Below are 18412 nucleotides of genomic sequence, written 5' to 3' on the forward strand. Positions count from 1 at the left end.
ATGCTGGGGGACAAGAATGAGATAGGGAGCCAGGTGGAGGACCAGGAATAAGAGGAAGAGAGCCAATCTTAAGACCAGGATTGAGAGAGAGAATCAAGTTGCGGATCAAGAATGAGGGGAGGGGGGGGGGGCATAATGGGCACCGAAAAATAAGAGGTGGAGCTATGCAAGGGGACCAGGATTGAGGGGGGGGGGGGCATGCTGGGGACTAGGAATGAGAGAGAGAGAGACAAGCTTTGGACCAGAATGGGGGGTGGGGGCCATGTTGGGGACTAGGAATGAGAGAAAAAGCCAAGCTTAGGACCAGAATGGGGGTCATACTGGAGACCATTAATGAGAGGTGGAGCTATGGTGGCCAAGAATGAGGGGGGGAGCCAGGTGGGGACCAAAAATAAAATAAGGAGCCATGCTGGAGACTAATATCGGAGTAATCAGAAGAGACCAATTATATATTCGTACCCCTTTCTGAAAAGAACCAGATTACTGCCCCCTAGTGGCCAATCCTATCCTCAATCACAAATGCCTTACCTATGAAATTATAGTTTATGAAAAACTCCTCAACTTTCAAATACTTTTTGTTTCAACTCCTCACCATGTTCAAAACCTCTGCTTGTTGTCAGTGTTTTATTTTTGGAACCTCCAAATAACTGTGCCAAACCAAGCCACATCCTGCATGTAAACCCAGCCTTAGGGCTTGTTCACACGAACGTTTTTTTACTTTCCGTATACGGACCGTTTTTTGCGTTCTGTATACGGGCCGTTTTTTGCATTCCGTATACAGAACCATTCATTTCAATGGTTCCGCCAAAAACAAACAAATGTATTCCGTTTCCGTTTTTCTGTTCCGTTGAAAGATAGAACATGTCCTATTATTGCCCGCAAATCGCATTCCGTATCTCCATTCAAGTCAATTGGTTCGCAAAATAAAAAGAAACACATACGGAATGTACTCCGTATGTCTTCCGTAGCCGATCCGTTTTTGCGGAACCATCTATTGAAAATGTTATGCCCAGCCTAATTTTTTTAATGTAATTACTGTATACTTTATATGCCATACGGAAAAAACGGAACCGGAAAAAACACTACTGAAAAAACTGATCCGTTAAAAACGACCCGCAAAACACTGAAAAAGCCATACCGTCGTGTGAACAAGCCCTTAATCTGAGGCATAGTCTGCCTCTTGGTCACATGACTTCAATTATTAATCTGATTAAAATTTCACTAATCCAGACTTTTTGATAATCTGGAAACCACATAATAAAACCTCCTGACAGCATTTTTCGTAGGGCACAGCCAGATAGTTCGGAACATTGCAATAGGCAAAGCAGAGGGTACGGTTTGGCAGATCTGATAGGACTGTATTTAATATATTTTAAACATTTTTAGTGATTTTTGTTGCATTTCATGGTTTTTAGTATTTGGCTGCATGCAATACCTACATCCCACCTGCAGATGTCACCATTTACATTAACTTCCTGTAGAAATTTCTCCTAGGTCTCAGTAGAAACCAATGGAAACAGTGACACCTACAGTCCATAGAGTGAAATAGCATTGAAATAAAAAAAAACTCTTGAAAGCACCTCAATATGTGTTCTAGTTTGGGGCACAAGCCCTTTATGGACAGGATAAGGGAAAATGTACAGGTTTTCTTACATTGTGGATCACAAAAATACAAAACTGTATTTTTTTACAAAGTTGTAAGCAATATGTGACCGGCTTTTTATTTATAAAACATTATTCATATTCTTAAAAGTGCTTGTAGATAAAAAACAGATTAAATGTGCTTGCTTGAAGATTAGTGAGGAAAATATATACTTATGTATAGTCAGTGGCGTAGCTATATAGGTTACGATTACACCTGGGCCTGAGGTTCCTCTGGACCTACATGTAATAATGGGGGTGGGGGAGCGTGGTACAGATTGGGTCCTGGGACCTTCCACCAATACCTTCCACATACCTTCAATTACCCTAGAATACTACAATGAACACAGAGTTCTGGTTCATTTTGGATGTCATATAGGAGAACCAAACCCATGATCCATAGATTAAGCTTTAAAGCGTTTTTGTGGTGGGTACCAAATCTGGACAGAACCCATTAGGCCGAGGTTGAACCCACCATGATCTACATCATGAGTTCTCCATCATACACCTCAGTAATCCTTTCAGGTAACCCAGATGTCTTCAGATTTCTCTCAAGCTTCTACCACCTTCTGTGATGGACCAGTCAAAGCTAGATGTTTCTGCAACAAGACTTTTTGGCTTCAGTGTCTTGAGCTTGAGTAGCAGAAGTATCATTAGATAAGACCACAGTGTTTTCTTTTGGTTCACCTCCTTTGCTCTTCAGAACCCTCGTGTAGATGTCTAGGAGATAAGAAGGTCAGATGTGTAAGCCATTAGTAGGCATACATGAATACCTATATGTCTTCAGACCCCCTAGTGAATGGTGGTTCAGTTAGTCTTTCTACATGTGTGATATCTAGAATCTGCGGTTGATCTCAACATCTTCACCTAAGCTGCAGAAGTAGACCTCACGACAGGACGAGACACTCACCCCTAAGAATGGTTTCGAAGGCCAGTTCAACGTTGGTGGAGTCGAGAGCTGAAGTCTCCATAAATAACAATCCATTACTGTCTGTTGGGAAGAAGAACCAAAGACGGCATGAGGGATTTCTCTAAGGAAACTTAATGGTACATGATGCTGTTGGGATTATAAGGTCCCATAGTTTAGTTAAATGCAAAAAACATGATGGAAGTGGGCGCCTTAGAGGTGGAGCGTCATCCTCGTGAATGGACCTCATGGATGCGATTTCATATATGTTAATTGTAATGGGACAACCCATGTGGAGACCCTATTGATAAGTCCTAAATGTCCACATGGGAATACTCCTTTGACCCCTTAAAGGGAACCTGTCACCAGTTTTATGGTGTCCTAACTAAGGGCAACATAATTAAGTGATTGATTCTCTTAGCACAATGCTGGGTCACTTTCTTTAATTGACCCAGTCAATCTTGTATTGAAAAGCTCCAGCTGATAATGATGAGTCCTGAATATTCATGAGCTCCTTACTCTCCCCGCCCACCTGCTGCTGAATGACTGGACTTATTACTGAGAATTGCTCACTTCTTATGTTGGCCTGCCATCTGGTGGCCAAAAAAAAAAATTGCAGTTTGAATGTTCTCAGCCTCTTCAGCGAGGCTGAGCGCATTCAAACCAATTACCGGCATCCCCATTGGCCACAGGTTTTTGAACAATTAGATGCCGTGATCTCACTTGATCAAAGCATCTAAAGCAGGGGCGTAGCTATAGGGGAGGCAGCTGCTTTGGGGCCCTGACCCAGAAGGGGCCCATCCAGGAGGAGGAGGACTAAAAGATTTTGTCAGGGCCCCCTCAACAGTATTACACAATGAAATTATATACAGTGGCAGTATAAACGAACAGCTGCCGGGCCTGGTCTGAGAGAGCGATCTTTACCAGCCACAGGAATGGGGGTGGCATGAAATTAAGGGGTTGCGAAAAAATTACTGGGGGAGGGGGACCACATTTAAAAATTTGCTGTAGGGCCCAGTCATTTCTAGCTATGCCACTGATCTAAAACCTTTAATTACCACGATCGGCATTGTTGCCGGTCGCGGTAATTAGCCGCAGGTCTCTGCTGTTTGCGCAAGGGTTAATATTGAATACAATGTAGTTGAAAGCTGGGAAAAAAATTCCAAATGGGGTGAAAATTGGGAAAAAAATAATAATTATGCAGTAGTTTTGTGGGTTTAATTTTTACTGCATTCCTGATGGGATAAAACTGACCTGTTCTCTTCATTCTCCAGGTCAGTACGATTACAGAGATACCACATTTATATTGTTTTATGGGTTTTGTTTTTACAGTGTTCCCTATGAGATAAAACTGATCTGTTCTCTTCATTCTCCGGGTCAGTACGATTACAGCGATACCACATTTATATAGTTTTATGGGTTTTGTTTTTACAGTGTTCTCTATGAGATAAAACTGACCTGTTCTCTTCTTTCTCCAAGTCAGTACGATTACAGAGATACCACATTTATATAGTTTTATGGGTTTCGTTTTTACGGCGCTCTCTATGACATAAAACTGATCTGTTCCCTTCATTCTCCGGGTCAGTACGATTACAGTGATACCACACTTATATAGTTTATGGGTGGTGTTTTTACGGCGTTCTCTATGAGATAAAACGGACCTGTTCCCTTCATTCTCCGGGTCAGTACGATTACAGAGATACCACATTTATATAGTTTTATGGGTTTTGTTTTTACAATGTTCCCTATGAGATAAAACTGACCTGTTCCCTTCATTCTCCGGGTCAGTACGATTACAGTGATACCACATTTATATAGTTTTATGGGTTTTGTTTTTTACTAAGTTCTCTATGAGATAAAACTGACCGGTTCTCTTCATTCTCCAGGTCAGTACGATTACAGAGATACCACATTTATATAGTTTTATAGGTTTTGTTTTCACGGCGTTCCCTATGAGGTAAAACGGACCTGTTCTCTTCATTCTCCGGGTCAGTACGATTACAGAGATACCATATTTATATAGTTTTATGGGTTTTGTTTTTACAGTGTTCCCTATGAGATAAAACGGACCTGTTCTCTTCATTCTCCGGGTCAGTACGATTACAGAGATACCACATTTATATAGTTTTATAGGTTTTGTTTTTACAGTGTTCCCTATGAGATATAATTTTCTTGTTCTCTTCATTCTTCAGGTCAGTACGATTACAGAGATACCACATTTATATAGTTTTATGGGTTTTGTTTTTACAATGTTCTCTATGAGATAAAACTGACCTGTTCTCTTCATTCTCCGGGTCAGTACGATTACAGAGTTACCACATTTATATAGTTTTATGGGTTTTGTTTGTACGGCGTTCTCTATGAGATAAAACTGTCCTGTTCCCTTCATTCTCCGGGTCAGTACGATTACAGCGATACCACATTTATATAGTTTTATAGGTTTTGTTTTCACGGCGTTCCCTATGAGGTAAAACGGACCTGTTCTCTTCATTCTCCGGGTCAGTACGATTACAGAGATACCACATTTATATATTTTTTTTCTTGTGTTTTAATACCAAAAAAAAAGGCTTCCATAGGAACTATTGCTGCTGTAGCCTCGGACCCTTCAGAGGGGCTGAGGCTACCACAATAAATGAACGGCTACCCCGATTGCCGAATGGAGGAGACGCCCATACGCATTAGATGGGTTCAGCCAGTATTTACCTAACGTGTATGGGCACCTCACTAAGAATACACATGGCGCCCCCCAGTGGTGTAACTCACCTGCATACATCTTGGCCTCCTCTGTGGGCACCTCCCGAGCCTCGTCTTTCAGGTCAGACTTGTTTCCCACCATCATGACGATGATACTGGCCTCCGCGTGGTCATACAGCTCCTTCAGCCACCGGTCCACACTTTCGTATGACTGCTGCTTGGTGATGTCATACACCAGCAGAGCGCCAACAGCCCCCCTGTAATACCTAAAGGAGGACAAACAGAAATTTTAGGGAGGTGTTAGTGGGAGTCACAATGTAATCTGTCGCAGGAATACATATGTCCCAAAAAAACAAACTTTTCCTTTTAGCCCTGCCCACCCCAGAAACTTACGCGGACGTAATCGCTCTATAACGCTCCAGTCCGGCCGTGTCCCAGATCTGAGCCTTCACCAAGTGACCGTCCAGGGTCAGGGTCCGGGTAGAGAACTCCACGCCTATGGTGGTACGGCTGTCATGGTTAAACTCATTCCGGGTGAACCTGGACAACAGGTTGGTTTTACCCACCCCGGACTCTCCAATCAAAACCACTGCGGGGAAGAAAAAAACGGGTGAAAAACTGAAGAAACCTGCAGGTAGTTCTATATGAGGCCAGCAGATGGCGCCACTGAGGTATAATATAGAATCCAGAAAGACATGGCTGCTGTGCTCCAGAAACAGCGCCACATCTCTCCACAGGATGAGTCTGGTATTGCAGCTAAACATGACTGAAGTGAACAGGGAAGAGATGCAACAAGTGCAGCGCTGTTTTGTATTATGTATCACACATGGCAGGATTAGATACACAGCTCAGCAGACAGTATCACACATGGCAGGATTAGATACACAGCTCAGCAGACAGTATCACACAGGATAGGATTAGATACACAGCTCAGCAGACAGTATCACACAGGATAGGATTAGATACACAGCTCAGCAGACTATCACACAGGATAGGATTAGATACACAGCTCAGCAGACAGTATCACAGGATAGGATTAGATACACAGCTCAGCAGACAGTATCACACAGGACAGGATTAGATACACAGCTCAGCAGACAGTATCACACAGGATAGGATTAGATACACAGCTCAGCAGACAGTATCACACAGGATAGGATTAGATACACAGCTCAGTAGTCAGTATCACACAGGACAGGATTAGATACACAGCTCAGCAGACAGTATCACACAGGATAGGATTAGATACAGAGCTCAGCAGGCAGTATCACACAGGATAGGATTAGATACACAGCTCAGCAGACAGTATCACACAGGATAGGATTAGATACACAGCTCAGCAGACTGTATCACACAGGATAGGATTAGATACACAGCTCAGCAGGCAGTATCACACAGGATAGGATTAGATACACAGCTCAGCAGACAGTATCACACAGGATAGGATTAGATACACAGCTCAGCAGACAGTATCACACAGGATAGGATTAGATACAGCAGACAGTATCACACAGGATAGGATTAGATACACAGCTCAGCAGACAGTATCACACAGGAAAGGATTAGATACACAGCTCAGCAGACAGTATCACACAGGATAGGATTAGATACACAGCTCAGCAGACAGTATCACACAGGATAGGATTAGATACACAGCTCAGCAGACAGTATCACACAGGATAGGATTAGATACACAGCTCAGCAGACAGTATCACACATAGGATTAGATACACTGTCTCAGCAGACAGTATCACACAGGACAGGATTAGATACACAGCTCAGCAGACAGTATCACACAGGATAGGATTAGATACACAGCTCAGCAGACAGTATCACACAGGATAGGATTAGATACACAGCTCAGCAGTCAGTATCACACAGGATAGGATTAGATACACAGCTCAGCAGACTGTATCACACAGGATAGGATTAGATACACCGCTCAGCAGACAATATCACACAGGATAGGATTAGATACACAGCTCAGCAGACAGTATCACACATGGCAGGATTAGATACACAGCTCAGCAGGCAGTATCACACAGAATAGGATTAGATACACAGCTCAGCAGACAGTATCACACAGGATAGGATTAGATACACAGCTCAGCAGACAGTATCACACAGGATAGGATTAGATACACGGCTCAGCAGACAGTATCACACAGGATAGGATTAGATACACAGCTCAGCGGACAGTATCACACAGGATAGGATTAGATACACAGCTCAGCAGACAGTATCACACAGGAGAGGATTAGATACACAGCTCAGCAGACAGTATCACACAGGATAGGATTAGATACACAGCTCAGCAGACAGTATCACACAGGATAGGATTAGATACACTGCTCAGCAGACAGTATCACACAGGATAGGATTAGATACACAGCTCAGCAGACAGTATCACACAGGATAGGATTAGATACACAGCTCAGCAGACAGTATCACACAGGATAGGATTAGATACACAGCTCAGCAGTCAGTATCACACAGGATAGGATTAGATACACGGCTCAGCAGACAGTATCACACAGGATAGGATTAGATACACAGCTCAGCAGACAGTATCACACAGGATAGGATTAGATACACTGCTCAGCAGACAGTATCACACAGGATAGGATTAGATACACAGCTCAGCAGACAGTATCACACAGGATAGGATTAGATACACAGCTCAGCAGTCAGTATCACACAGGATAGGATTAGATACACAGCTCAGCAGGCAGTATCACACAGGATAGGATTAGATACACAGCTCAGCAGACAGTATCACACAGGATAGGATTAGATACACAGCTCAGCAGACAGTATCACACAGGATAGGATTAGATACACAGCTCAGCAGACAGTATCACACAGGATAGGATTAGATACACCGCTCAGCAGTCAGTATCACACAGGATAGGATTAGATACACAGCTCAGCAGACAGTATCACACAGGATAGGATTAGATACACAGCTCAGCAGTCAATATCACACAGGATAGGATTAGATACACAGCTCAGCAGACAGTATCACACAGGATAGGATTAGATACACAGCTCAGCAGTCAGTATCACACAGGATAGGATTAGATACACAGCTCAGCAGACAGTATCACACAGGAGAGGATTAGATACACAGCTCAGCAGACAGTATCACACAGGATAGGATTAGATACACAGCTCAGCAGACAGTATCACACAGGATAGGATTAGATACACTGCTCAGCAGACAGTATCACACAGGATAGGATTAGATACACAGCTCAGCAGACAGTATCACACAGGATAGGATTAGATACACAGCTCAGCAGACAGTATCACACAGGATAGGATTAGATACACAGCTCAGCAGTCAGTATCACACAGGATAGGATTAGATACACGGCTCAGCAGACAGTATCACACAGGATAGGATTAGATACACAACTCAGCAGACAGTATCACACAGGATAGGATTAGATACACTGCTCAGCAGACAGTATCACACAGGATAGGATTAGATACACAGCTCAGCAGACAGTATCACACAGGATAGGATTAGATACACAGCTCAGCAGTCAGTATCACACAGGATAGGATTAGATACACAGCTCAGCAGGCAGTATCACACAGGATAGGATTAGATACACAGCTCAGCAGACAGTATCACACAGGATAGGATTAGATACACAGCTCAGCAGACAGTATCACACAGGATAGGATTAGATACACAGCTCAGCAGACAGTATCACACAGGATAGGATTAGATACACCGCTCAGCAGTCAGTATCACACAGGATAGGATTAGATACACAGCTCAGCAGACAGTATCACACAGGATAGGATTAGATACACAGCTCAGCAGTCAATATCACACAGGATAGGATTAGATACACAGCTCAGCAGACAGTATCACACAGGATAGGATTAGATACACAGCTCAGCAGACGGTATCACACAGGATAGGATTAGATACACGGCTCAGCAGACAGTATCACACAGGATAGGATTAGATACACAGCTCAGCAGACAGTATCACACAGGATAGGATTAGATACACAGCTCAGCAGCCGGAATCACACAGGATAGGATTAGATACACAGCTCAGCAGACAGTATCACACAGGACAGGATTAGATACACAGCTCAGCAGTCAGTATCACACAGGATAGGATTAGATACACAGCTCAGCAGACAGTATCACACAGGATAGGATTAGATACACCGCTCAGCAGTCAGTATCACACAGGATAGGATTAGATACACAGCTCAGCAGACAGTATCACACAGGATAGGATTAGATACACAGCTCAGCAGTCAATATCACACAGGATAGGATTAGATACACAGCTCAGCAGACAGTATCACACAGGATAGGATTAGATACACAGCTCAGCAGACAGTATCACACAGGATAGGATTAGATACACAGCTCAGCAGTCAGTATCACACAGGATAGGATTAGATACACAGCTCAGCAGGCAGTATCACACAGGATAGGATTAGATACACAGCTCAGCAGACAGTATCACACAGGATAGGATTAGATACACAGCTCAGCAGACAGTATCACACAGGATAGGATTAGATACACAGCTCAGCAGACAGTATCACACAGGATAGGATTAGATACACCGCTCAGCAGTCAGTATCACACAGGATAGGATTAGATACACAGCTCAGCAGACAGTATCACACAGGATAGGATTAGATACACAGCTCAGCAGTCAATATCACACAGGATAGGATTAGATACACAGCTCAGCAGACAGTATCACACAGGATAGGATTAGATACACAGCTCAGCGGACAGTATCACACAGGATAGGATTAGATACACAGCTCAGCAGACAGTATCACACAGGAGAGGATTAGATACACAGCTCAGCAGACAGTATCACACAGGATAGGATTAGATACACAGCTCAGCAGACAGTATCACACAGGATAGGATTAGATACACAGCTCAGCGGACAGTATCACACAGGATAGGATTAGATACACAGCTCAGCAGTCAGTATCACACAGGATAGGATTAGATACACGGCTCAGCAGACAGTATCACACAGGATAGGATTAGATACACAACTCAGCAGACAGTATCACACAGGATAGGATTAGATACACTGCTCAGCAGACAGTATCACACAGGATAGGATTAGATACACAGCTCAGCAGACAGTATCACACAGGATAGGATTAGATACACAGCTCAGCAGTCAGTATCACACAGGATAGGATTAGATACACAGCTCAGCAGGCAGTATCACACAGGATAGGATTAGATACACAGCTCAGCAGACAGTATCACACAGGATAGGATTAGATACACAGCTCAGCAGACAGTATCACACAGGATAGGATTAGATACACAGCTCAGCAGACAGTATCACACAGGATAGGATTAGATACACCGCTCAGCAGTCAGTATCACACAGGATAGGATTAGATACACAGCTCAGCAGACAGTATCACACAGGATAGGATTAGATACACAGCTCAGCAGTCAATATCACACAGGATAGGATTAGATACACAGCTCAGCAGACAGTATCACACAGGATAGGATTAGATACACAGCTCAGCAGACGGTATCACACAGGATAGGATTAGATACACGGCTCAGCAGACAGTATCACACAGGATAGGATTAGATACACAGCTCAGCAGACAGTATCACACAGGATAGGATTAGATACACAGCTCAGCAGCCGGTATCACACAGGATAGGATTAGATACACAGCTCAGCAGACAGTATCACACAGGACAGGATTAGATACACAGCTCAGCAGTCAGTATCACACAGGATAGGATTAGATACACAGCTCAGCAGACAGTATCACACAGGATAGGATTAGATACACCGCTCAGCAGTCAGTATCACACAGGATAGGATTAGATACACAGCTCAGCAGACAGTATCACACAGGATAGGATTAGATACACAGCTCAGCAGTCAATATCACACAGGATAGGATTAGATACACAGCTCAGCAGACAGTATCACACAGGATAGGATTAGATACACAGCTCAGCAGACAGTATCACACAGGATAGGATTAGATACACAGCTCAGCAGACAGTATCACACAGGATAGGATTAGATACACAGCTCAGCAGACTGTATCACACAGGATAGGATTAGATACACCGCTCAGCAGTCAGTATCACACAGGATAGGATTAGATACACAGCTCAGCAGACGGTATCACACAGGATAGGATTAGATACACAGCTCAGCAGACAGTATCACACAGGATAGGATTAGATACACAGCTCAGCAGACAGTATTACACAGGATAGGATTAGATGCACAGCTCAGCAGACAGTATCACACAGGATAGGATTAGATACACAGCTCAGCAGACGGTATCACACAGGATAGGATTAGATACACGGCTCAGCAGACAGTATCACACAGGATAGGATTAGATACACAGCTCAGCAGACTGTATCACACAGGATAGGATTAGATACATCAGCTCTGCAGGCTGTATCACACAGGATAGGATTAGATACACAGCTCAGCAGTCAGTATCACACAGGATAGGATTAGATACACAGCTCAGCAGACAGTATCACACATGATAGGCTTAGATACACAGCTCAGCAGACAGTATCACACAGGACAGGATTAGATACACAGCTCAGCAGACTGTATCACACAGGATAGGATTAGATACACAGCTCAGCATACAGTATCACACAGGATAGGATTAGATACACAGCTCAGCAGACAGTATCACACAGGATAGGATTAGATACACAGCTCAGCAGACAGTATCACACAGGATAGGATTAGATACACAGCTCAGCAGACAGTATCACACAGGATAGGATTAGATACACAGCTCAGCAGACAGTATCACACAGGATAGGATTAGATACACAGCTCAGCAGACAGTATCACACAGGATAGGATTAGATACACAGCTCAGCAGTCAGTATCACACAGGATAGGATTAGATACACAGCTCAGCAGACAGTATCACACAGGATAGGATTAGATACACAGCTCAGCAGACAGTATCACACAGGATAGGATTAGATACACAGCTCAGCAGACTGTGGGAATGTTTGCTCCCAGATTACAGTAACTATACAGTGCGGCAGGGTGTGGCGCTGTGATAGAAGCTTCACCTCCATCTCTCCCACACATCCCCGCAGTCTATGTTGTGACATGTTAGAGCTCACACACCCGTCACTTCTCATATGTGACATAAAAGAGACTGCTCGCAAATGGGCTTCAGCAAGCTACCACCGCCCCGCTAATGTACAGCGAGTCATGGCGTCCTCATACTCAGTATCCCACATGATAAGATTAGATACACCACCACAGCACACAGTATCGCACACCAGAGGCTTAGATACAGCACCTTAGCAGACAGTATCACACCTAACAGGATTAGATACACCGCTCAGCAGCCAGTATCATACACGATTGCCTTGGATGCAGCAGGACTATTTCCCAGTGGGGCGCAGTCATCTTTTATATCTCTGTCTACGGATCATGTGCAGACAACCCCTCCTGAGGCCATCGCTCCTGGAGACTCTAAAAATATTGTATACCGATCACCGATAATGATTAGACCATCCTGGAACTACAAGCCTCAGCATATCAGAGAAACCTATAATTAAGGTCTGTAGAGGTGTGTGTCAGTATTCACTGTAACTCTAGCATTGTATTCGTGCAGCAGGAAGCTCAGGATAAGTGATCTCCTGCAGTAGGTCACTAGGAGACACAAACTTCACTTAAGAGTTTTATTGTCAGGACACAGTTTATGGGTCAGGTGGAGTTTGTAGGTAAATACTGTGTGCGATAAGCTTGTTTGTTAACCACTGTGAGGGGAGGAAAGGTTATGCCTCGTACCTCCCACAATGCACTCCATCCTGGTAGCTGTATTTAGCTTTGGATGTGAATAGAGAAGAAGGTGTGGTGCCATTTTGAATTGGTGAAGAGTAACAGTGCGGCCTCTGCTCTAGTCACATCCAAGGCAAAAAGGAAATAAACTGCTATAAGTTATCATTCTGGATAATCTCCCACAATGCACTGGAAGAAATGTATATAAATCTTCATAGTCAAATAATAGTGCCATACAGTGCTTAAATAAGATTGCCATAAAGAGCCATACATTGCTTAAATACCACCATATAGAGCAGTGCAGTACTCCAATAATACTGCATTAATAATACCGCAGATTAATATATCAGATTGAAGAAAATATTCAGTAAAACTTGTATTTCATTAATTTTTATATTACTGCTCATTCTGGGCTTTGACGTCTATGAGGAGGAGGTCCTATCAGTGACTGACAGCCTTCCCTCTATGAGGAGGTGGTCCTATCAGTGACTGACAGCCTTCCCTCTATGAGGAGGTGGTCCTATCAGTGACTGACAGCCTTCCCTCTATGAGGAGGAGGTCCTATCAGTGACTGACAGCCTTCCCTCTATAAGGAGGAGGTTCTATCAGGGACTGACAGCATTCCCTCTATGAGGAGGAGGTCCTATCAGGGACTGACAGCCTTCCCTCTATGAGGAGGAGGTCCTATCAGGGACTGACAGCCTTCCCTCTATGAGGAGGAGGTCCTATCAGGGACTGACAGCCTTCCCTCTATGAGGAGGAGGTCCTATCAGGGACTGACAGCCTTCCCTCTATGAGGAGGAGGTCCTATCAGTGACTGACAGCCTTCCCTCTATGAGGAGGAGGTCCTATCAGGGACTGACAGCCTTCCCTCTATGAGGAGGAGGTCCTATCAGTGACTGACAGCCTTCCCTCTATGAGGAGGAGGTCCTATCAGTGACTGACAGCCTTCCCTCTATGAGGAGGTGGTCCTATCAGTGACTGACAGCCTTCCCTCTATGAGGAGGTGGTCCTATCAGTGACTGACAGCCTTCCCTCTATATAGAGGAGGTCCTATCAGTGACTGACAGCCTTCCCTCTATGAGGAGGAGGTCCTGTCAGTGACTGACAGCCTTCCCTCTATATAGAGGAGGTCCTATCAGTGACTGACAGCCTTCCCTCTATGAGGAGGAGGTCCTATCAGTGACTGACAGCCTTCCCTCTATGAGGAGGAGGTCCTATCAGTGACTGACAGCCTTCCCTCTATGAGGAGGAGGTCCTATCAGTGACTGACAGCCTTCCCTCTATGAGGAGGAGGTCCTATCAGTGACTGACAGCCTTCCCTCTATGAGGAGGAGGTCCTATCAGTGACTGACAGCCTTCCCTCTATGAGGAGGAGGTCCTATCAGTGACTGACAGCCTTCCCTCTATGAGGAGGAGGTCCTATCAGTGACTGACAGCCTTCCCTCTATGAGGAGGAGGTCCTATCAGTCACTGATAGGACCTCCTCCTCATAGAGGGAAGGCTGTCAGTCACTGATAGGACCTTCTCCTCATAGAGGGAAGGCTGTCAGTCACTGATAGGACCTCCTCCTCATAGAGGGAAGGCTGCCAGTCACTGATAGGACTTCCTCCTCATAGAGGGAAGGCTGTCAGTCACTGATAGGACCTTCTCCTCATAGAGGGAAGGCTGTCAGTCACTGATAGGACCTCCTCCTCAAAGAGGGAATGCTGTCAGTCCCTGATAGAACCTCCTTCTTATAGAGGGAAGGCTGTCACTTATGGATAGGACCTCCTCCTCATAGAGGGAAGGCTGTCAGTCACTGATAGGACCTTCTCCTCATAGAGGGAAGGCTGTCAGTCACTGATAGGACCTTCTCCTCATAGAGGGAAGGCTGTCAGTCACTGATAGGACCTCCTCCTCATAGAGGGAAGGCTGTCAGTCACTGATAGGACCTCCTCCTAATAGAGGGAAGGCTGCCAGTCACTGATAGGACTTCCTCCTCATAGAGGGAAGGCTGTCAGTCACTGATAGGACCTTCTCCTCATAGAGGGAAGGCTGTCAGTCACTGATAGGACCTTCTCCTCATAGAGGGAAGGCTGTCAGTCACTGATAGGACCTCCTCCTCATAGAGGGAAGGCTGTCAGTCACTGATAGGACCTCCTCCTAATAGAGGGAAGGCTGCCAGTCACTGATAGGACTTCCTCCTCATAGAGGGAAGGCTGTCAGTCACTGATAGGACCTCCTCCTCATAGAGGGAAGGCTGCCAGTCACTGATAGGACCTCCTCCTCATAGAGGGAAGGCTGTCAGTCACTGATAGGACCTTCTCCTCATAGAGGGAAGGCTGCCAGTCACTGATAGGACTTCCTCCTCATAGAGGGAAGGCTGTCAGTCACTGATAGGACCTTCTCCTCATAGAGGGAAGGCTGTCAGTCACTGATAGGACCTCCTCCTCAAAGAGGGAATGCTGTCAGTCCCTGATAGAACCTCCTTCTTATAGAGGGAAGGCTGTCACTTATGGATAGGACCTCCTCCTCATAGAGGGAAGGCTGTCAGTCACTGATAGGACCTTCTCCTCATAGAGGGAAGGCTGTCAGTCACTGATAGGACCTTCTCCTCATAGAGGGAAGGCTGTCAGTCACTGATAGGACCTCCTCCTCATAGAGGGAAGGCTGTCAGTCACTGATAGGACCTCCTCCTAATAGAGGGAAGGCTGCCAGTCACTGATAGGACTTCCTCCTCATAGAGGGAAGGCTGTCAGTCACTGATAGGACCTTCTCCTCATAGAGGGAAGGCTGTCAGTCACTGATAGGACCTTCTCCTCATAGAGGGAAGGCTGTCAGTCACTGATAGGACCTCCTCCTCATAGAGGGAAGGCTGTCAGTCACTGATAGGACCTCCTCCTAATAGAGGGAAGGCTGCCAGTCACTGATAGGACTTCCTCCTCATAGAGGGAAGGCTGTCAGTCACTGATAGGACCTCCTCCTCATAGAGGGAAGGCTGCCAGTCACTGATAGGACCTCCTCCTCATAGAGGGAAGGCTGTCAGTCACTGATAGGACCTTCTCCTCATAGAGGGAAGGCTGTCAGTCACTGATAGGACCTCCTCCTCATAGAGGGAAGGCTGTCAGTCACTGATAGGACCTCCTCCTCATAGAGGGAAGGCTGTCAGTCCCTGATAGGACCTCCTCCTGAACGTCAAAGCCCAGAATGATTATGTATGAAATTACAAGTTTTACTGACTCTTTTCCCATAAAACTATATATCTGTTTGCTCAGCTCCTTCTGCTCAGATAACATGTTCAATGTGACAGGTTCCCTTTAAAATAATGCTACCATACAGTGACCAAATATGAGTGCCATACAGTATCTTCCCTAAGTATTATCACCCCACAGTGCCTAAATAATTGAAATACACAGGGTTTTCAGCACTGTATAACGGTCAAATAATTGTGCCATACAGACACACATTATACACACAGAGGGCCTGTAGGAATATATACTGGTTAAATAATAGTGCCATACAGTGCCTAAATATCATCACCTCACAATGCCCACATTATACACACAGAGGGCCTGTAGTAATCTATACTGGTTAAATAATAGTGCCATACAGTGCCAAGCAATGGCTGGAAAAAGAGTGACTAAATAATACCTATATATAGGGACCCCATGGCCAAATAATTGTGCTATACTGTACAAAACTAATATTACAGTATCTAATCATTATCTATCCACAGTTCCTGATTAATATAATATACAGGGCTTCCACCATCACAGAATGGTGAAATAATATTGCCATATAGTGTATAAATAATACCACCCTACAATGGCATTCAGCATCTAAAGATCACCACCTCACATTACCTAAATGATACCAATCTAGGGGAGACATATATAATGGCCAAATAATAGTGCCATAGACAGCTTGAAATATACTACCGTACAGTTAGCTAGGTAATACCACCATATAGTGCTGGGCATCGACCAGTGAAGAGTGCCATTCAGTGCCTACCTATCATCACCTCAGTGCCTCCTTTATACCTATATACCGGGCTCAAATACGATGATCAAATAGTAGTGCTTTAAAAATACCATGCAAAGAATGCCATTCCATTCCTAAATAATATCGCCATACAATGCCCACAGAAACATAAAATAACCAAACCACAGTGCCATATAATGCACACATAATGCTGCCCTACGGCACCATACAGAGCCTTAATAAGCGTATAAGTAACAGTGCCACCCTGTGCCCTATCCATGCCCACATTGTGCTCAGGGCGGAGCATTGTTTGAAGGTTGGCCCCTATGTCCTATCCCATGCCTTGGCCAGTCGCCAGGGACCTGTTTAAGGGGTGCCAATGCCTTCGCCCGAGGACCCATTCCATCATAGCTTGGTTATGGGCCCTACGCCCCGGGGCCCCATAGCTGTTCATTGGCTGCTTCTATGATTCCTTTAATTTACAAGATGATATAAAAAAAAAAGGGGGAAACGCTCTGTAATTATCATGCATGGGACTTTGCCCGGGCTCCAGGGATGGGTACTGATGGCAGTGGGTGGTGGCAGGCGTTACGTGCAGTGACGGACTCACCTTTGAACACAAAGTTGTATTCGTCCTCTTCAGATTTCATGGTTGATCCTGGGCACTGACCGCCTGGTGCTCCCTCCGCTGCGTCTTCTCGATACCGGTTCAGCCCCAGTACTCTGCGCCCCTCGGTGATCTGCAGGTGGCGGAGGGGATTCCTCACATACCTGCACCACTTCCGGAAGACAGGTGGAGTGAGGTGTAGTGCAGTGACTCAGTGGGCGTTCTGCTGCTGCCTTCTTCTTCTCAATGTTTGATTAGGTGTCAGATTTCAGGACTAACAGGTAACGCAGACCTCAGTGGGCGCGTAATGACTGCGGTGAAGCAATCGGCCAACCTAGGGTTAACTACATCCCTGCTGGGACCCGCAACAGGGATTTTGTCCCACTCCTCCACACAGATCTCCTCTAGATCTGTCAGGTTTCAGGTTTGTCGCTGAGCAACACAGAGTTTCAGCTCCCTCCAAAGATGTTCTATTGGATTTAGGTCTGGAGACTGGCTAGGCCACTCCATAACCTTGATATGCTTCTTACGGAGCCGCTCCTTGGTTATCCTGGCTGTGTGCTTCGGGTCGTTGTCATGTTGGAAGACCCAGCCACGACCCATCTTCAATGCTCTGACTGAGGGAAGGAGGTTGTTGCTCAATATCTCACAATAAATGGCCCCATTCATCCTCTCCTTAATACAGTGCAGTCGTCCTGTCCCCTTCGCAGAAAAGCACCCCCAAAGCATGATGTTACCCCCCCCCCCCCCCCATGCTTCACAGTAGGGA

At 45.1% G+C, this 18412-nt stretch overlaps 1 protein-coding gene across 1 annotated transcript; it reads right to left on the reverse strand.

Annotated features, from left to right (window-relative positions):
* Positions 1–1587: 1587 nt before the first annotated feature.
* On the reverse strand, positions 1588–17854 carry RAB25 (RAB25, member RAS oncogene family). The gene is made up of 5 exons (XM_040412055.1): positions 17647–17854; positions 5636–5831; positions 5312–5508; positions 2552–2632; positions 1588–2361 (listed from the first exon to the last, which is right to left on the reverse strand). Exons 1-5 carry the CDS (start codon positions 17684–17686, stop codon positions 2231–2233), a joined length of 645 nt encoding a protein of 214 aa, XP_040267989.1. The 5' UTR covers positions 17687–17854; the 3' UTR covers positions 1588–2230.
* Between the last annotated feature and the right edge of the window lie 558 nt (positions 17855–18412).

Source organism: Bufo bufo, chromosome 11, assembly GCF_905171765.1.
Source record: "Bufo bufo chromosome 11, aBufBuf1.1, whole genome shotgun sequence".
Taxonomy (NCBI): domain Eukaryota; kingdom Metazoa; phylum Chordata; class Amphibia; order Anura; family Bufonidae; genus Bufo; species Bufo bufo.